This window comes from Prionailurus bengalensis, chromosome E3 (genome assembly GCF_016509475.1).
Source record: "Prionailurus bengalensis isolate Pbe53 chromosome E3, Fcat_Pben_1.1_paternal_pri, whole genome shotgun sequence".
Taxonomy (NCBI): domain Eukaryota; kingdom Metazoa; phylum Chordata; class Mammalia; order Carnivora; family Felidae; genus Prionailurus; species Prionailurus bengalensis.
The window spans coordinates 37,680,354-37,701,011 of NC_057357.1; the positions used below are offsets into that span (position 1 = coordinate 37,680,354).

General features: G+C 43.0%; 2 protein-coding genes across 8 annotated transcripts in view; one reads left to right on the top strand and one right to left on the bottom strand.

The window, feature by feature from the left end:
* UBN1 (ubinuclein 1) overlaps positions 1-11,051 on the bottom strand; it is a 39,541-nt gene extending 28,490 nt beyond the window's left edge. For all 3 annotated transcript variants that reach the window (XM_043560629.1, XM_043560628.1, XM_043560630.1), the window contains exons 1-5: positions 10,327-11,051; positions 5,508-5,795; positions 1,694-1,780; positions 1,050-1,145; positions 562-696 (exon numbers count right to left, since the gene is read on the bottom strand). In XM_043560629.1, the coding sequence (XP_043416564.1) occupies positions 562-696; positions 1,050-1,145; positions 1,694-1,780; positions 5,508-5,756 (567 nt within the window). In that variant the 5' untranslated portion in view covers positions 5,757-5,795; positions 10,327-11,051. The remainder of the gene's footprint in view (positions 1-561; positions 697-1,049; positions 1,146-1,693; positions 1,781-5,507; positions 5,796-10,326) is intronic.
* Positions 11,052-11,153: 102 nt separating this feature from the next.
* The window catches only part of GLYR1 (glyoxylate reductase 1 homolog), a 34,070-nt gene continuing 24,565 nt past the window's right edge, over positions 11,154-20,658 (top strand). For 3 of the 5 annotated variants that reach the window (XM_043560632.1, XM_043560635.1, XM_043560636.1), the window contains exons 1-3: positions 11,163-11,260; positions 12,300-12,336; positions 13,563-13,642. In XM_043560632.1, the coding sequence (XP_043416567.1) occupies positions 11,223-11,260; positions 12,300-12,336; positions 13,563-13,642 (155 nt within the window). In that variant the 5' untranslated portion in view covers positions 11,163-11,222. Of the gene's footprint in view, positions 11,261-12,299; positions 12,337-13,562; positions 13,643-20,658 lie in introns of all 5 variants that reach the window. The other 2 variants (XM_043560631.1, XM_043560634.1) reach the window with 2 other exon arrangements.

Sequence of the window (20,658 nt, forward strand, 5' to 3'; positions counted from 1 at the left end):
AGACCTGCAGCAGGTCAACACAGCATTCCCAGTGACAGTGTCTCCTGGAAGCACCCAGGGCTGAGGCAAGAGGCCATTCTGTAGCCTGAAACTTTTCTACTTCAAGTAAGCTGTATGCAGGCCCTACATCTTGTTGTAAACACATAAGCAGTGGTAGGTAGATTTCAAAATAAACTTATCTTAAGGCTCACTTGTTTTGTCGGGGTGACAGCCCTGGGAACTGAAGTCCTCTACATGTCCACAGAAGAGACACAGCAAGGCTGGTACAAATTCCCCTCACTCCACACTCTTCACTGCCCTAGTCCCTGTCCTAAAACCACCTTGAGAAATGAATCGCTGCCGAGCCCGCTGGGACACAGGCACAGACAGCTCCAGGTTCATAGCACCTTGCCCAACTACAGGTATGAGAAGTGACCTGTCGGCCTTGGCACGGCTCAAGCCTTTCCACCAATCTCCTGAGCCAACCTAAACCAGCACATGTTCTGGTAAGTCACCTACTGATCTTATAAAGTCATGTAGAAAAAAGCAATTCCGAAATCCAAAATCATGTATTGTTCTAACCTTTGGAGATTTTTTCTTCTTTTCTTTAATGAAGTCGTCTTCAGATTCTGATGCCTGTCTAAATTGCAGGGTTCCCGAGTTAATGTAAAATCCTCCATACTTTGTAGTCAAAGAAGCAGGAACAAGCTCATCATACTGAAGGGGGAGAAAACAAATGGTCAGCTACACGTTCTGGTACTCAAGTCCAAAGGTGCAGAGTGGGTCTTGACAGAGCAGGTACGACTGTGGTGTTCTGTCACGTTTCAGACAGTATGCTAAGACCTGCTTCTGGTCAACCACAAATGTCCAAGCTAAAGGGTATTTGGATCGATCTGGCCATTTTCAGTGAGGGAATCAAGACCAGATCGAGGATGTCACTTTCCCTCTCTCACCAGGCCAGCTCTTTCTTCTTCACACTGAAGGCATGCCACACTGACCCCATTCCCACATCCAGGCGGTCTTCAGTAGGAGCTAAGGTGGTTCCAATGACATTTTCAGTAAGGACTTACCGCCTCAGAATTATCGATGAAGGAGTCCGATTCATCATAACCGTACCCCATGTCAATCAGGTCCTGTATCCGATCTTTTCTACGTTTCTTTCCACCCTAAAATTTAAAATAGGTCATGTGCTTTTTCCATGTGTAACTGTGGTAAGAACATATAACATGAGGCCTACCCTCTTAATGTTTAATTCTAAGGTCACATGCTTTTTTTGATACATAGAATTAATTGCTGCCTTGAACTCCATCAACTAGTGACTCAAGGTTGTAAAGCGTGAACAGTGACACACACACCTACACCCACCCCACACCCCGTTCCCTGAAGACCTTTTAAAATAGATTTCTATCTGCACAAAATGGCCTAAGACAGAAGAAGGAACTAAGTGGCTTTGTATGCTTTGTATCATAATATTTATTCTAAGCATAAATTCTAGGAGTAAAAGGCCCTTCTTGCTCATTCATCCATTTAGCTTCATACACTAGTGCCTGCCACATGCATTTTCTGTACCTTAATGCATTTATCTAATAATCGCATTTTGTTCTCTCCAACCTCTGCACTTGTTTAGGTGATAATCCACTAAAGGAACATAAAAATGTCTGGAAACCTCTCCTACTCAGTGAGGTTGTTTTGTTGCCCAAGAGAGAAATCTTACATATTTTTCTTCAAACTTCCGGGCAAGGGCCTCCACTTTATGCCTTTCCTTTTCTTCATCATTGAAAGGATCTGAGAGATCTTTCTTCTGTAAGAGATCATTTAACAAAAATAAGAATCACAAAAAAATTCCCACAACCCTATCTGTAATACCTGACTGTAGTACTGACTACTCAATACCTATAAACTGAATAAAAACAACTATTTTTCAGAAAAGGGAAAAACATGCTACTGTCCCATCACTGTTTAATGAGTTGTTAAAGTCAAGTTTCCATTCATGTGATTCAATGAAACTTAACTGAATGACTACAATGGCCCACCATAGAACTAGGTCCCAGAGGGCTCCAAAAATGGCAAAGGGCCTATATTCAGGGATATTCAACCTACACAGAACTGTGCTTCAATATAGCTAGTTTCCTCGGTACTCCTAAAAATTATTTTATGCATTTAAAAACATTATCCTAAGAAGGTCCATAGGCTTCATTGGACTTCCAAAGCAATTAATGGCTCAAAAAGGTTAAGAACCCACTGAAAATAGTGCAAGCTCTTGAGAGCTATTCTGCCTTACTGGTTGGAAGAGTGGTATGAACTTGCACTTCCCTCAGTGGTACCAGAAGTCAAACCCAGGTTCATAGCATTCCCGTTCCTTAGAAGCTTATCTTGATGGATCAGTAATCTCGTCTTTCCTCCCAATATCAATATACATTCCAAATATTTTCACATGAATTTCCAAAGTTTAATTCTACTCTGTAAACTGTTGCATTTTTCTCATTAAGAACGTTTTCCAGAGTTGGGACCTTACGTTTCTTTGGCAAAGAACCTTCATTTTAATAAAAGCCTCTCGTATCAAATACATTTAAGCCTTCAGAGTAGACCAAAATCACTAAAGATTGGATGCCTGTCTGAAGACAAAACTCAATTGCCTCAGTCTCCCATTTCTGCCTCCTGAAATCCAACCCACCCATAAAAGATCAGTTAAATGATAGAGGGTATATGTGCATAATGAGATAAGAGGGAACATACATATGATGCAGGCATCACAAATGAGTGGTCTTTAAAACATGCACTCATTTGTATCTTCTAAATTTTCTATAATGATCACATATAACTTAAGTGGTTAAAATAATCTTAATAAATTCTACCAATATAGAGCAGTCCTGGATTCAATGTGTACTCTTTCATGTCTTGCAAACAGTAGTTGTCCAAAAGCACTACTTCCTGAACATATGAAAGTCCAGCTCTGTCCAAACACATCATCTGGGATGTAAGCTCTCCTCTGTCCAAGCCTTCCAGTGCTTTATTTGTACCAGACTTAAACAATTACCACATTGTAACACCTGTTACCTGTGTTGGCATAATTCTAAAATACCTATGAGACTGAAAGTTCCCTTGAGGTTGGGATAGTGGCTTCTCCACCTTTATATACTCCTCAGTATCTAACACAATAGTTTTACATTACAAAAAACATATGCTAAATGAATTAATACATGAATCTGTCAGGTTACGTAATATTTTGAACACCACAGAGTAGACACAATGATTCAGGAGTTCTGTATCTGAAGGCCAGGAGAGTGAATCCCCTGAAAATGAATCCAAAGTTCTCTGTGTATGCTCCATAAATTTTTCTCTAATAGAGAAGGGCACTTGGACCCCCAAGAAAGGTGAAATTACAGTACTGGTATTCTAATTTCAGTTGACCTACTAATTTGGTTTGAGCCCATAAATAAAGATTTTAATCAATCTCTGCTACTGTCTCTTCCTCTCAAAGAAGATCATCCAATTCCTACTTTGGAAAAGGAAGCTTGTGTAGATTTGAAATTATTTTTCCTCATCTTGCCCACTAGCCCAAATATGAAAGGTTGACCTTTGGCACAAACTTACTGGCTTCATTCAGCTAATGGAAGCTGATCTTAATCAAGGAAACACATTTTTATCTGAGCAAAGAAAGTAGACAATGCTCCTAACCAAAGGCATCCAACCCAAACAACACAACAGTGAATCAGATTGAAGGAGCACTGGCCACTAAGTTCTGCTGCTAGAAATTTTGCCTACGTGATCTCATTCTAACCTCAAACACCCTGTGAGCCAGGTACTAGGCTAATCCTTATTTCACTAAGAGCCACTTTAGAGATCAAAATACTCCAAGTGCGGGACCCCACTAACCCTTGCCTCAGAGCCTAGCACAGTGCACTAGGGTAGGAGCTTGTGATCTTCACCTACTTCCTACTCACACTGTAGGATTCCATCTACATAAAATACAAAACGTGCACACCCAAGGGCACCTGCACGGCTGAGTCAGTTAAGCAAATGACTCTTGGTTTCAGCTGTCATGATCTCACAGTTTGTGAGCATGAGCCCTGCATCAGGCTCTGTGCTGACAGTACGGAGCCTCTTGGGATTCTGTCTCCCCCCACTCTGCCTCTTCCCTGCTCACACTCCCTCTCCCTCAAAAATAAACAAACTTGGGGTGCCTGGATGGCTCAGTCGGTTGGGCGTCTGACTTCAGCTCAGGTCATGGTCTCACCATTTCCACGTTCAATCCCCGCATCAAACTCCAAGCCTGGAGCCTATTTCGGATTCTCATTCTCTCTCCCTCCCTCCCTCCCTCCCTCTCTCTCTCTCTCTCTCTCTCTCTCTCCCCCTCCCCCACTCACGTTCTGTCTCTCTCTCAAAAATAAACATTAAAATAAGTTAAAGTTAATTTTTTTTTTTTAAAAGCAAAACTGATCTAAGCTGTCAGAAATCAAGGCAGTGGGCCATGTATTTTAGCTAGGATTTTGGAAGGGCAGGAGGATGGTTTCTGGTATCCTGGAAAATGGTACATTTTATAATCCAGGTACTGGTTACTTAGGTGTGTTGAGTTTGTGAAAATGCACCAAGCTGTGAATTTATCATATATGCATTTTTCTTATATACATAATTCAGTAAAAACTTTTTAAAAAATTTTACAATGTTAATGAATTATCAAAACTTTAGTAATAGCTAAAGCTGGTGATGGGTACATGGGCCTTATTACATTATTATCCTATTCTGTATTTATTTGAGAAGTTTCATACTAAAAAGTAAAACAAATCTGCCAGGAAAATAAACAGGTCTTTTAAAAAACATTTAAGAGGGACACCTGGGTGGCTCAGTCGGTTAAGTTTCCAACGCTTTTATTTTGGCTCAGGTCATGATCTCACGGTTTGCAAGTTCGAGCCTCACATTAGGTTTTGTGGTGAGTGTGGAGCCTGCCTGGGATCCTCTGTCTCCCTCTTTCTCTGTACCTCTACTTCTCACTCTCTAGCTCTCTCAAAATAAATAAATAAACATTTATGAATAAATGTAAATAAATAAATAAATAACATTTAAGAAACCGCACTGATTCTCACAAGACCTGAAGGCTACAACCCAATTCTGGCAAATAAAACAAAACGACAATAAAAAAAACTCCCACAAAAATAGGTTTCCATTCATCCAGGTAAATAAACTATCTAGAATATCACTGTTCAGAAGAGATGAGCTATCAGTGTCTTTTCTTGTCTGTTCTTATGCTAACTAGGCAGAGTGAGATTTCATTGAAAAGAAAAATGTCCAGCACAAAATTCCAGTCAATGAACAGTCGGTGAATGAACAGTCATGGTTCTACAAAGAATTCTATCCTTTCTTACCCAGAGGCAAAACGAGCACACCTGTGACTGCTTGGGGGCTGAATGCCGTCATCTAGGGGCAGCAAAAGCCTTTCAAGTCTTGTTTCCACCCTCCAGAAGACCCATTTGCACAGGATGTCCCATGCATTGTATCTGCAGATGGAGTCTGAGGCTGCTGGGGTGTACCTTGTCTGTGGGTTGAAGGCCTTTCACCTTCCCTCGTATGTTCTTCACCAGCTCTGGGTAGAAGAACTCTGGGCAGCGCTTGTGATCTGGCTCAAAGAGGGTGAGTGTAATCCGGACAGCTGCTGCAGCCGGCTCAGAGTCCTGATGCTGTTCTGTTCCCCCAACCTCCTCTTTCCGGGATTTCTTCAAAAATGCAGGATTCAGAGAACCTGGGAGAGAGGTGAACTGGACCCTGTGGGGCTCCGACATGGCTACCAACAAGTCTTAGCGGGTGTCACTGCATGGCTTCTGTTAACATTAAAAGAAGGGCCAGGTCAAACCAAGATGATAAAAATGATTTTTCCTGTTCAACTATACAGATTTAAGCTTAAAAGAATTTCATTGTCAAGAAGAATCCATTGTTAAATTGACCTTAATTACCACTTAGTGCTTTTTTCTGCTTCAATTACTATTCATCTTAAATTTAACATTTTTATATGTATATGTAAATCACCCCAAATCCTATCATTCAGAGATAATCAGTGTTCAGCATACTTCCTTCCACTCTTTTTTTCTGTACCTAGTCAAAGGATCCTTGCTGTTAGAGAATCCATGCTGAGAGAGCCTTAAAGAATCCTTAAAACTGCAAAGACCACCATAGAATATTTTTCATTTAATTTATCCAATACTTATTCTTTTTTCTGGCTGAGAATAATCTCTTTCTTAAGATCTCTATACTTTCATCACCAGCAGTATACTTTCATTAAAAGCCACTCTTCACAATGACAAAGTTTTCAACAGCTCACAGAAGGTACTGCCTCCTCTGGGATAAGCAAAAAACAAGTGTCTCAGGAGAAATCTGGCTCAGCTCATTTCCTAATACACCAGCCTCTTCCACCCAAAACTGGGCCTTGGCAAAGTGAAAAATTATCACATGCCAAAGACTTTCAAAGCTGCTTGGGAATGGTCAAAACAGATTGTAAAGCCCAGAATTGTAAGGGTTTACAGAATATAATCACACACTATATAAATATATATAAGTATACATACGTGCATGTATGTACGTAAACACATGTATATGTAGAGATTTCTGTGTGTACTTTGTTGTATAACCTTATGTCTTCCTTTTTCACACTCATACTTTAGTATGAACTTTTTTTTCTGTGAACTTTCTACCATGAAAATAAGTAAGGATATTCATTGCAGACTAGGAAAAATGATAAAAACCACCTCAACATCCAGCATTAAGGGAATGGCTGTCAAAACTGTGATTTTTAAAAACTGATTTGTAAGCGTTTCGGTATCTCATAGATATATAATGCCTGTCATACTTTTTCCTGATGTTATTTACTGTTTTTTATTTGAGTGAGGTATGATAAAAAAAAAAAAAAACTTATTTTACATGTTGAATTCTAACTTGGCTTCTTCCCAGCATCTATCACTAACCTTTCTTTCCAATGCTGATTTGGCATGTAGTGTGTAGAAATGTATTTGACATCCTAAGATCTATTACTGAAATCCAACCTGTTAGATTAGTACAGTAAAACCGGACATTGTTTAACCAGTACTACACTGTTGTGAAAAATTTTATGGTGTATTTTAATATCTTCAATCCAAAGTTCATCTTTATTATTATTCTTTTAAAAGTAATACTTAGACAGATACCATATGTTTTCACTCTTATGTGGATCCTGAGAAACTTAACAAAAGACCATGGGGGAGGGGAAGAAAAAAAAAAAAAAGAGGTTAGAGAGGAAGGAAGCCAAAACATAAGAGACTCTTAGAAACTGAGACCAAACTGAGGGTTGATGGGGGGTGGGAGGGAGAGGAGGGTGGGTGATGGTTATTGAGGAGGGCACCTGTTGGGATGAGCACTGGGTGTTGTATGGAAACCAATTTGACAATGATTTCATATTAAAAAAATAATAATACTTAGCTATTCCAGCCTGTTTATTATTTCAGATCAATTTTAGAATCATTTTGACAAGTTCCCAAGAAAAGCTCACTATATTTTGACAGTAACGAGTAAGTAGTGACTAATTCAGGAAGATTTACACATATCATACACATCCACACATAGGAATGTATACTAGTCCATAGGCAGCATTTGTTCTTTCTACTATGATCAAAAATTGTGATCTCTAAGACCAGGGAGTAAAATATCCAAAAATGAAGAGTTAAGGGGCACCTGGGTAGCTCAGCTGGTTAAGTGTCCAACTGGATCTCGGCTCAGGTTATCATCTCACAGTTCATGAGTTCCAGCCCTACATCAGGTTCTGTGCTGATGGTGCAGAGTCTGCTTGCGATTATGTCTCTCCCTCTTTCTGCCCCTCCCCCACTTGTGCTCATGTTTTCTCTCTCAACATAAACTTAAAAAAAAAAAAAGTTAAAATAATTCTAAGTAGACAGCCAAGTGATTAGCAGCAAAACAGGTTTGCAGTGCAAGAAACCATTGTGCACTAAAATACTGAAAAGAAATCCCCTAAAAGAAACTTTCAAGGCTCCCAGGACATTCATCATGGACTGGGTTGTAAAAATAAATCACAGCTGAAAGCTGAGGCTTAAAGATCCCCCACTGACACAAGCAGTTGGAGTCTCACTATAGGGAGGCAATCTGTCAAGTAGCACATGGGATATAGGAAGTTAACTCTGGAAAGGGCAACCAGGTCCCTGTCCAGGCAATAATTTAAAATAATTTTTTTAGGGGCGCCTGGGTGGCGCAGTCGGTTAAGCGTCCGACTTCAGCCAGGTCACGATCTCACGGTCCGTGGGTTCGAGCCCCACGTCGGGCTCTGGGCTGATGGCTCAGAGCCTGGAGCCTGTTTCCGATTCTGTGTCTCCCTCTCTCTCTGCCCCTCCCCCGTTCATGCTCTGTCTCGCTCTGTCCCAAAAATAAATAAAAAACGTTGAAAAAAAAATTTTTTTTTAATGTTAGAGAGAGAGGGAAAGAGGGAGACAGAGAGACAGACACACCATGAATGGGATAAGGGCAGAGAGAGAGAGAGAGACAAAGAATCCAAAGCAGGCTCGATGCTGTCAGCACAGAGCCCGATGTGGGGCTCGAACTTATGCACAGTGAGATCATGACCTGAGCTGAAGTCTGACACTTAACCGACTGAGCCACCCAGGTGCCCCCAGGCAGTAATTTTTAAATGTAACTTTATAATGATCCACATTTTACATACTCTAACTTCATTCACTTAGATGGTAAAACTGCTTCTCTCACTTGTGTGACTTTGCAGGCCTAAGAAGTTACAGAAATAAGACTAAAGTAAATCAAACCTATAGCATATTAACACTTTGAAGTTAGAGTTTGGATTATATCTTATAATCATGACAACTGCTTGCTAGTTGTTACTAAATTATGTGAAATATTTAAGAGAATCAGACATAATAAGGACTGAAATGTTAGACTTTTAACTTGAAATGCTTAAACAAAAGTTTAAAAGTGTTCATTTAAAACTGATTTATACAGCTATCAGACATACAAGAGTTGGGTCTTTGGGAAGATTTTACTATTAAGTTTATAAGTTCACCATTTTAGAAGTTTGAAGTGCTTGAGAGAACATATGGACTTTAAGTGTAGTTTAAAACACTGTAAAAAGTTCACTGTTTAGGGGAATATAATCTGTTAAACTGGTACCTTAACTGAAACTCTGTCAAGGATCAAATACTCTTTACATCTCTATTCTTAAATTTGTAAACAGAATAATTCAGGGGAGTAAAACTTAAAAGGCTTAAGAAAAACTAAGTATTTAAATAGTCAACTTTAACAAGTTGAACATCAATCTAAATAAAAGCACAATATTGTACACATGCAAACATCCTTCTTAAAAACTTCAACTGGCAATTATCCAAGAAATGCTAACTGTTGCATCTCGGTTCTCAGAAAATATATATTTTTAATATGCATCCTTACAACTATTGTACTTTCAAACTGATTATCAGTGAAGAAAAACTTAATTTTTTTGCTAGTTTTTTAGTCTCTTTACTAAACTCATTTATTTTAAGGGCTTTCCCTAACTTTTTTTTTTTTTTTTCACAAAAGGCTGTCCTATCATCCCCAGAAATAAGAATTTTGTCTACTTTCTGAAGTGTTTACTTTTGTTTCATGTCTTATTGCATTGGCTAAAACTTCCAGAACAATATTAAACATATATTCTTCACCATGTTCTGACTCTCATGGGAATACTTCTAGGTCCAATGTGATGTTGACTTAAAATTCGGATGTTTTATCAAATCATTAAGATCTCCTTCAATTCCTCAAAATTAAGAGAGTTTTTAAATTAAGAACATATGTTGAATTTTATGAAATCATTTCCTGGAATCTTAAATGTGCTTCCAATTATCGGTTTGTCCTTAGGACAAAACAGTAAATGACAGCTCCTGAAACTAATTGTCGGCACTTTAGGGAAACCGAAGTCTAAAAAAATACCAGGTTGTGGACAAGCCAACTCAATAAAAAACAAAAAAACAAAACACTCTTGAAACCAAAGTCTGTAGGACGAAAACGCCTACAGGAGGTGCGTGTGGATCCGCCACCTTTTCAAGCAGAGGGCGACTCAAGGAAAACTCTTAAATAGACACTTAAGACTTACTCGGAGTCTGCAACTGCGATTGGGACCTTTCTAAACATTTTTATTTTTTCCCCGGGATGTGTGTGTGGGCCCTGTGCTGAACTGATGTGAACAAGTTCCCCATTCAATGACTTGGTTTTCACATACTGAAACTACGCGAGCATTTGCCTTCCTGTTGTCACAACAGCCACTCCCAACTTCTCTAAAAGTGTCAAACTACAACAAGGCTTACGTGAGAGCCCGGTCCCGACAAAGACACGCACCTTTGTCCCCGGCGCGACGCAGGCTACGGCCCCACGGGCCGCACTCGTCCCCCCGCGGCCGTCCTCATGCCGGCCCGGGCGCCCGGGCTGCGGCGCTGCTAGCGGCCGGCCCCCGAGCCATGCCTCCCGGCGGGCGGCCGGCCGGCTCCGCGGCCCATGGTTGGGTCCTCGCGCGCCCGGGGGAGCCTCGCCGGCCGTGCCGCCGCGCCGGCCCCGGAGGAAGCGGAGAGACGCCGGCTCCACGTCGGTCGGGCAACTCGGGACCTCGGCGGGCTGCTCGGGCGCCCCGGGAGAACTTGAGAGGCGGACGCGGGCTCCGGTCCGCTCCTCCGACGCCGGCCGTTAGAAAGCGCGCACGGAAGGACCCGTCCGCCCTCCCGGGCGAGGCCACGCAGAGCCCGCCGGGTGCGGGCCCCGGGCTCGGGCGGAGGCTGGCTTCCAGGCCGCGCCGAGGTCCGTCAGGGCAGCTCCCGGAGTGGAGACACGGCCGGCCCCCGCGCCGGACTAACGGCCGTAACGGAAACGCGGACGGGAGGGGGCTGGAGGCCGGAGCCCAGGGGCAGGGCGGGCCGCAGGGCCGGCTCCCTCGCGCACTCGGCCGGCAGCACCTTCACCGCCGCCTCCGCCGCTTCAGACCGCGGGCGCTTCGTTGTCACGAGCCGGAGGGAGGGGGAAGGAGCCGGGAGTCTCCGGGCTCCGGCGCGCCGAGACCGCGGCGCCCGGGTCACGTGCCGTTCGGCCGGCCAATGAACCCCTACGGGCGCGGTGACGTCAGAGCAGCGGCGTGGCCGGTGACAGCCGGTCCCCGTCACGTGGCCGGGCGCACTCCAATGGGCGGCGCCGGGGCGACCTGATGTTCCCGGCGGCCCGTGCGTCGGCGGTGGTTGGGTGGTAAGATGGCGGCTGTGAGTCTGCGGCTCGGCGATTTGGTGTGGTGAGTCCGGGCGGCCAGGGTAAAGCGAGGTGCGCCGGGGAGCTCCCTCACTGGGCGCGGGGTTCGCGGCCAGCCCCGGAGCTGCCTTTCTATGCACTCCAGGCTGCGGAGAGAGGGCGAGACGAGGTGCCGGCGCTGGGAGCGACGCCGGGCGGAAGGGGCAGCCCGGCCCCGGGGGACTGAGGCCGAGAGTGGCCACGGCGGGCCGGGCTCTGAGCTCCAAGGCCGCCCGGGGGAGGGCTTCGCTCCGCACCTGCACGCCGGCGGACACCGTGAAGGGAGTCTCCGGCGCCGCACAGCTCCCGCGGACACCGGGTTCTTGGGGTCTTGCGGAGGCTTCCCGGAAAGCGGGAGAACCGGGGAGCCACCGGGGCCATCTCGCCTGGGCAAGCCCGTCAAAACTCCCGTTGCGATGGAATCGACCTGTGCGGGCGGCTTGGCCACGGGTGTCGAAACCGGACTGCTGGCGCTGCCCCGTGAAGAAATGAAGGGAGACTTCTCCTTTACGACCGAAGGCTTGGCAGTGACCAGTGCCTTCTTGGGTGCCTCTCGTGGTGTGCTTCTGTGTCTCAGACTACCGCTCGAACCAAGACTGATCGTCGCCGCTTCCCTCGAGCGACGTAGCTCTCTTCTCGACCCAGAGGAAGGTTTCCATTAGCATTTGTCAAAGTCGGGCTGGTCTCGCGGTGAATTAAACCAGACTTTGTAAGGGGAAGTCTGTGTTTACAGAGCAAACTGCCCCCCAACCCCCGTCATGGGGAGGCTCTTAGACAAGTGACTCTTGATTGGTTTTGTTGTTCTGTGTTCCTTGTCACCAAAAGAATGCACAAATCTTAGGCACTTTTGCATTCTATTTCTGAAGAGTTTGGGCTTCTTGGGCCCAGCTGTGGAAGCCAAATTAAGAACTCCTGTTTGCCAGCTTTTGTTTTGGCACTTGAGGGTGCAGGTGGAGAGTTAGGAAAATAAATTTCATGCTGAGTGGGTTGAAGGAGATGGACTGGCTTTTCCAGGGCAAATGCTGACTCTGTGTTTTCTCTAGGGGGAAACTCGGCCGGTATCCTCCTTGGCCAGGAAAGGTGAGTGTCTTGCTATTAATGGAAGACATCTGAAGTTGGGTGTGCGGAGGTGAGAATGTAAGATGTGTTCCCCTCAAATTTTGGCATTTAGTTAAACTGGACCTACTTTGGGGGGAAAAATATTTATTTACTTATTTGTTCACGTAATGTCTGCACCCAATCTGAGGCTGGAACTCACCACCCAGAGATCAAGAGTCCCATGCTCTTCTGACTGAGTCACCCAGGCATCCCTGAACTGGACTTATTTAAATCAACACTCAGAGTTTTTCTCTTCCTACTCTCAGATTGTTTAGAAAAGGCAATATAATATAAACCAGATTATTTAATCTGCAGTAAATGCTTATCTCATGAATCAGAGATGGTTTTGGTGAAGTTTTTTAATCCTGGAAATCAGTTTTAATTTGAATTTAGCTTTACACTTAAATGTAACAAAAGGAGAAGAAAATAAATTCTCCAGGAAGAGAGAAATCTAAATGTAGGTTAGTGAAAAGTCAAAGTATTTTTGTCCCAACTAAGTTTAAATCTTCTTTCCATGTTACCATATGTGCTGCTCCAGTGCCTCTTTGCAGAAGTTGGCATTCCAGATTTTGCATGAGGCGATCCGTCATAGCTTTCCAAATGTTCTGTTTTTATATTCTTGCTAGGAGCCCAGGAAATGTCTTTAGACTATCTCTTTGCAATATGGCATATTCATTGCCTCAGTTGTCCTTCATTGTCATTATTACCTGTCTCAACTCTTCCTACACAGGTTTTTTTATTTTTATTTTTTGAAGCATAATTGATATACAATGTTACAATAGTTTCAGGTGTACGAGGTATTGATTCAACAATTCTATACCCGATGCTTACCATGAGAAGTGTAATCATCACTTGATGTTACTACTTCACAGAAGTGTTTTTAAGAATGTTCTCTGCATTTCTTCAGTGATTTAAGGGTCACATGGTTGGGGGAGTTGACATTGATGTTAGTTCTAACTGCTTTTAAAACAGGGCCATTGCAGTGAAAGGGATTTTCTGTCTACCAAACCCTACTACATGGTAGATGTATTCTAGAAGTTCCTAGAATATTTGCACATTTCCATACATCTGAGTAGATAAGTGCCAGATTTGGACATGCACTAGGCCCTGGGTTCTTTTCAAGCATATTCCTTTTCTTTTATTTCATTTTTCTTCTTACCAACTTAGAGGTACGGAAAAACCTTTTTTTCCTCCCTTTTACTCCCCAGATTGTTAATCCACCCAAAGACTTGAAGAAACCGCGTGGAAAGAAATGCTTCTTTGTGAAGTTTTTTGGAACAGAAGATCAGTGAGTAGTGCTTATCAAGAGTTTCACTTTCCCTTTGGGCATTATCCTGGATCTGAGCTACTTGCAGGAATATTCTAGGGACCCTAGTTCATTTTTACCGTGGTCTGTCAGAATGGCATATCGTTCTGGCTTCATACCTAAATATCTAAATAAAAGATGCTATTCTTAGCTCATAGAAATTGTTCTGGGGCCAATAACAATGTCAGTCAAGTGAGAAACAGCATTCACCATCTTCTTAATATGGTAATCACAATAAGATAATTTTTCACATCTTTTTATCCAACTCCGTAGGCAGTTCCTTTTATAAGGGCCACGTTTGGTTCTCTTTTAATGGCTGTTTATCATTGTGGTTCATGTATGAGGTATACACTGGAAACTAAAATCTTGTTTATTCTAAGAGGAGTAATTGTTTAATTCTGTTCTCATTTGTAAAACTAGATGACTTTCTCTAATACTGTAGCAGTAGAGCTTTTTGATAGGCAGTAGAGGTCACAATGAGGGGGGAAATGGAACTTGAGTTTCCAGTGATTTAGCTTTCTCATTATTACATGGGTCTGATTACCTGGATTTAGCTAGATGGTTTGATTTAAGTAGCTGTATTTCCACTTAAGATTCTTAGAGAAAAGTTTAGCTTTGGCTTTGAAAAATGTGTGTGTGTGTATGACCTAAGGAATCTAATACCAGTGGTTAAAATATACATTCCTACAAAATGATATATGATATTCTATAGCAAAATCTCTTATAAAGTGTTACTCTTTCTGGAGTTTATATGCTGGGTGCTTATCCCAGTTGAGAGTTTAAATGGTATGTATACCTTCACCATGCAGATCTACGCATATAGTCAGCCCCTGTTTTCTGTCACAAAACAACTTAACAACATTTTGATGACAATATTTTAAGGGAGTCACTGGCCCAGAGCTGTGAGAGCCAGAGACACTCTGCAAGCAGGAATGTTCTGGTAATGCTATTGAGTTGATGAGAAAGATTGTCCTGATGCATAAAACAAGTGCTAATTGTTCTCTTAGCAAATTTGAGTTTCTGACACCGAAGGGAACTTCTGGAGAAAAGTGAATGTTGTGGCGCTTGCTTGTCAGGAACTTAAGTAACAAGACATAAACATTTCAGATGGGAATACGTGCAGAATGAGTGATATGGGTGATTGATTATTAAAGCGTTCTAGAACAAGGAAAGAGTAGTGGAGAACAGGCAGGTCAATCAATGAAGGCTGATGGAAGAGATGGGATTAGAATCCACCTATGGAGGATGGATAGAACTGAAATAGGCAAGAAGTCAGGCATTGCAGGCAGTGGGAAGACCATGAACTACTGGGTATTAAATCGGATGTGTGGGCAGAGGGAGGCCCCCACCTGGAGTGAAGAACGGTACTTGAGAATAACCGAGGCAGTATGGTCGGTCCAATTGGTTAACTAAACGAAGATGCACACAAGTCTAGAACAAAAGTGGAAACTCATGGAAAGTGGGGGCTTGATGAAATTACAAGAGGCTCGAAAGCCTTTGTGTTCTTACAATTTTTAAAATGTTGGAAGGTCAGAAGAATAATCTGATATTTCTGTATAACAAATACTACAGATAAGACAGAAAATTGAAGTTGAGTGTATTTCAGCACTTAACCAGGTATACAAGTGAAGCCAGTGAGAAGGATACACTTACCAAACACAAAAATAATCTAACAGTGTTAGTAGTGGTGGAGATGATATGATTTCTAACTAAAGTGTTTTGAGGGGATTCATGAGCAAGTGGATTTGGGGCAACTGTTAGCTATAATATCTTTAAGCTTTTCAGACTCCCTTGGTAGAATTCGCGTAAAGGGGGCACCTGGGTGGCTCAGGCAGTTAAGCATCTGACTCTTGATTTCGGCTCAGGTCATGATGTCACAGTTTGTGAGTTCAAGCCCTGTGTTGGGCTCTGTGCTGACAGCGTGGAGCCTGCTTGGGATTGTCTCCCTCTCTTTCTGTGAGCCTCTATCTCAAAATAAATTTTTTTTGTTGTTATTTTTTTAAATGTTATTTAAAAACTATGTTACCACAGGCTAACATGTTACCTTTTTGTGGCCAGACAGCTGACAATGAAAGGAAACAAAGGGTCAGGATCTCCAAGCACTTTTGAAGGGAGAAGGGTTCTTAGTGATCAGTGATCAACAAATGTTATTTAGTGTCTTTATGTTATCTGAAGGTGAAGTGTCCAGACCATTGGGTACCAGGGAATTACTTTGGGGAAAGTATTTGGAGTTTGGATTTGATGCTGGCCTACTCTGCCTTCACATGCCAGTTGTACCTGCCCTACAATTTGGGCAAGCTGTTTTCACCTTTCCAAGCCTTTGTGTCCTTGTCCACACGTGGGGGTGATGCCACCTACCTTGCAGTCATGAAGAAGGAGCGACACTTGCTCATAGTGTGGTTTGGCATACGGCAAGTGTTTAGTAAACTTCAGGCCAGGGTAGAGATGTGTTACAAGAGACAAGCTGGTAAAAGGTGGGTGGCTTTAAGTAAGGGAAACTTAACTGAGAGAGAATCTATTTGAAAAGAAAGGCATCTAAGAGTTGGAAATTCCTAAGGACTTCAGGCAGGTCTCCTCTTTTGGTCAAAAGGCTTCTAACACAAAACAGTAAGTTTGCCTTGCCAGGAGTACTGTGTGCAGTGCAGTCCATGCTCCCAAAGGGATCTGATGGATCTTATCAAGATCAGAAAAGGGGACCAAATCAGATCAAAGAGTAGGTTCTTTAATTCGAAAAAGCAAAGTCTGAAAAAGAGCACAATCAGAATTGATCAAATGATGAATGGCCTTAAGGAGGTAAACCCTGTTGTGTTCATCAATCATCAGACATTTCAACAAAGGGCAGTGTGAGTAGAACAAGTGTTGTGGTGCCTTGGGTTTCGGGCATGCATAAGGAGCGCTGTTGGAAACAGACATTTGAGAAGTGGTTTAGACAGGAAGTACGAGTGGATTTTTAGAGATGAGAACTGCTTTGTACAGGGCAGGGCCATAAGTGGCTCCAGAAGAGATTGGGCTCTGTCTACCTCACCTTTAATGCTTGATGTCAGGGAGAGGTCCATATTCTCCTGGCACAACCTGGGCTAGAGACTCTGTTGGTTACTGGGCCTGACTTTGGTGGGTAGGGTCTGACCCCATGGTGCTGTTCCTAAATTCCTAAAGAGTAATAGGATTCAGTCAGCGACGTTCAGTTTCAAAACTGTCATGACATACTACATATGGGAAAAAATATTCATGGGTAAGGTTGTTTGTTTTGTTTTGTTTTTTATATTAGCAAGGATTTTTATTAAAGAGTAAGAAGGGTAGCCCCTTAAACCAAGATTTCAATCTTTTAGAAAACTAATTTCTCTCTCTCCCTACTTCCGTCAAAACATCTAACAAATTGTGTTGACATGCCATTAGAAAGAGAGGACCAGACCTTCCTGACCAGCCTCCCTGTAAGGGGAAGGACTTAGTAAGATGGTACATTCAGCTCTCTGAGCCTGGATGGCCACTATGGGAATTACCTGTGGTCGCTTTCTGTTTCACGGAAATACAGAAGGAGGAATACCTTCAGCATTAACTTTGACAACTCCACCAGGTGACCGCTCCCAAAGATGAAGTCTCAGGCCTATGAGGCCCACCCTGGACAGATGGTTGCCCATCAAAATAGAAACCGAGCTCAGGGTTTAAAAATTCCATCAGCCGCCATGGATGGCAGAATGGAGGGAGCTCATTTAGTTTGTGGGTACTCAAAAACCCTCAGAAACAAACAGTTCAGGAGAATACTGCCAGCAAAAGTGGGTAGATCCCAAATGACCACCTGTGAGTTTCTGTGGCAGTTTTCGTATCTGAACCTACAACAGCCCTTTCAAGAAATGAATAGGATATTTGTTCTGGTTCTCTCTTTTTAACAGACATAGATACTGAGAGGCAGGACATTTGTGGAGTTAAGTGATAAGATGTCCAGGATCCCAACCTGAGGTACTTTTTACATCAAGCCAGATATAAGGTATGAAGTGTGTGAGTATGAAAGTAAGTTTTGGAGAAAAACCCATAGCTGGTCATTAAAAGCATAGCATATTGGAACTATCTGAGCATCCCTTTTTCTTTTCGCCTGGCACCTGATTGGCCCACTTTCCCTACATCCAACACTGTGTCATAGTTGGAGAACGGAGCCAAGAGGATAGTGAGTGCTCTGCTCCGGGTATCACTTGGACTGAGCCGGCACTGTCCCTCTGCCAGGGCTGGACAGTCCCTATCCTAGAGAGCATTGAGTAGATTTTCCTCTCCCAGCACCAGCATCCATCCTGCAGGTGACTCCCTTCGTGGCTGAGACAGTCGACTCCAGGAGCAGGTGTCATGCACCAGAATTAAAGAGTCTGGCACAAAAGAAGCATCTGGCCATACTGGCATGGGCAGCGCAGCTTGAAAGCCTCATCTAGCATTTGGGAATGTTGTCAAGGTTTGAAAACAGAATCTTCTAAGTCTGTCTTATCTGCAAGTCTTTGTTGATGTTTGTATGATAAGCGTTACTTGAAATTAACTGAGGAGCTCTAACGTTCTTTGTGGGGTTTTTTTGTTTGTTTGCTTTCTTTGTGATTTCGGAGCAACTTAGGCTTGGACCTGTAACAGCTACCAGTCACCCTCAGCCTCTTTCATTGGTGTAAGGTGTTTGGGGGGAAAGCAAAGAACTGGTTTTTCAGTACTACACACCCAACCAGATGGAGAAGCAGACCCACGTCTTCTGACCCCATCTTTGTTCTCACCTTGGACTGTGCTCACCATGTACCTGTTCTCTCTCTCCACCCCTACTCCCACCCAAGTCATCGTGTCTTGCAAAGTCTGAGACACATATGTGAGAGTTTTGGAGATTGGTCCTAGAGCAACATGTTTAATACGATATCTATATGATGTGATTTTAACAAGAGTAAAGCAGGTCAGAATTACAGAAGTTTTTGAAAACATGAGGTGTTTAAATTCATTTTCAATGGAGCGTGTAATCTGAGGGTGGCTTGTAGTGGAAGGTTTATATTTGCAAATGAAAAGAATTTATAGGAGGCGTATCAGAATACCAGGGTAAGTTTGCTGCTCCTGGCCGTGGTACAGGTACAGTGACAGTTACACCTGCAACCAGGCAGTAGCTACCTACCTGAGCAAACCTACAAACAAGGAAATCGTGGGGGAAACCCCCTGAGTAAAGTAGCCAATATTTTATAGTAGTGACCTTTATTATTGATTTGTTTTTTTAAGGTAATACATGATTAGGGAGACTGGGTGGCTAAGTCTGTTATGCGTCTGACTTTTGGTTTCGGCTCAGGTCATGCTGTCACAGTTCCTGAGTTCAAGCCCTGTGTCGGGCTCTGTGCTGCTGGTGCAGAGCCTGCTTGGGATTCTCTCTCTCCATCTCTCTCTCTCTCAAAATAAATAAACTTAAAAGATAATACATGTTTATGGTTCCCCCGCAAAATCGAGCTATAAACTGTGAAAGGGTTCCATTCATCTCCATCCCTCAGCCACCCAGTTATCAGCCTGTGAGCATCCAGTTATACTAGTTTCTTATGGCATGTCCCTCCAGAAGTACTGTGTGCAGAATCAAGAGGTTACAGATTCCTTTTTCCTTATTTTTACGTAAGTGATAGCATACTACACACAGTGCTGTGCCCCTTGGTTTTTCCACTTAGCCGCATGTCTTAAGAGACTTTCTGTTTTGTTCTTAGTAATGACCTCACTGATTGCCGCTACAAACAACGTAATTAACTCCTTTGTATATAAAAAGCGAAGGCCTGTACTTGACACACCACTTGACTAAGCTTGATTTTTCTGACTTCCAGCCTATAAGCAAATCAGGCAGAAAAGGTCCTGCTCCATCTAGGCATTGGGAGGATGATGGGAAAGAAATCACAAGTCATAGCTTATGTCACAGAAACAGAAGTCTCTTAAAAATAAACGGGCACCTGGGTGGCTCAGTCAGTTAAGCCTCCGACTCTTAATTTTGGCTCGGGTCATGATCTTGCGGTTCATGAGTTTGAGGCCCACATCAGGCTCGATGCTGAAAGCACAGAACCTCCTTGGGATTCTCTCTCCCCTCTCTCTGCCTTTCCCCTCCCTCTCTCAAAAATAAATAAACATGAAAAATAATAATAAACAAATACGTACAGACAACAGCAACAACCACAAAGGGCCACCAAAGCCTGACAACATTTAACCAAGAGGCCAGCGTTTCAGCCCCTCTGCATGTGCCAGGAAGGCATCATTTCCTCAGTGATTATTTCTTGAGCACCAGTTGCATGCCAAGCCCAGCTGATGGGCCTCAGTGTATTGGAGAATGGCACATTATTGAAGTTCCAGCTGAAAAGCATACTCTTTAAGGAGAGAGGGTTTTGCAATACAGCCTTTAGAGAAAAAACTCTATTCAGATGACTAAAGTGATTTCAATTTGGCTTGCTTTCAAGAGGTAATCCTCGTAGGGCTCGGGTGAGCTGCAGTTTTATTTACGGTTTCTCTGATGGTACACAACGCTTCAACAACAGACTAATTTCTTAACTAGATTAATATTTCTTGCATTTATTTTCTTGAAGTCATGTTTATACTCTCCATTCATTTAGCAAACCATTTTCACTTTCAAAAATGGTCAGGAAATTTTCATTTTAGTGTTCAAGTGCCAGTCTTCAGGATGAATGGAATTTTCACCATACCATTCTGGCAGAAATCAGTAATCCACTTAAAATGCTTCAATGAAAAAAATAGGCATAGGTTATTGGTGCTTCCTCCAGATGTCCTTACCTCTCCATTTCTGTGAATTGGAGGTTCATGCGGGGTAGAGGGAGGCAGGGATTAGGATGCCTGGAGCATACTGTCGTATCTCAAGGGGCTCCATAAAAACCACCCCATTGGTCTTACATCGGAACTTGTGTAGGTCTCAGCTTCTAACCTGAGGCTTGGAGAAGGAAGAGGCATGTCCAGAGCACAGAGGCTCTTTAAGCTTATCACTGACACTTGTGTCATCTCAGTATGACAGTTTA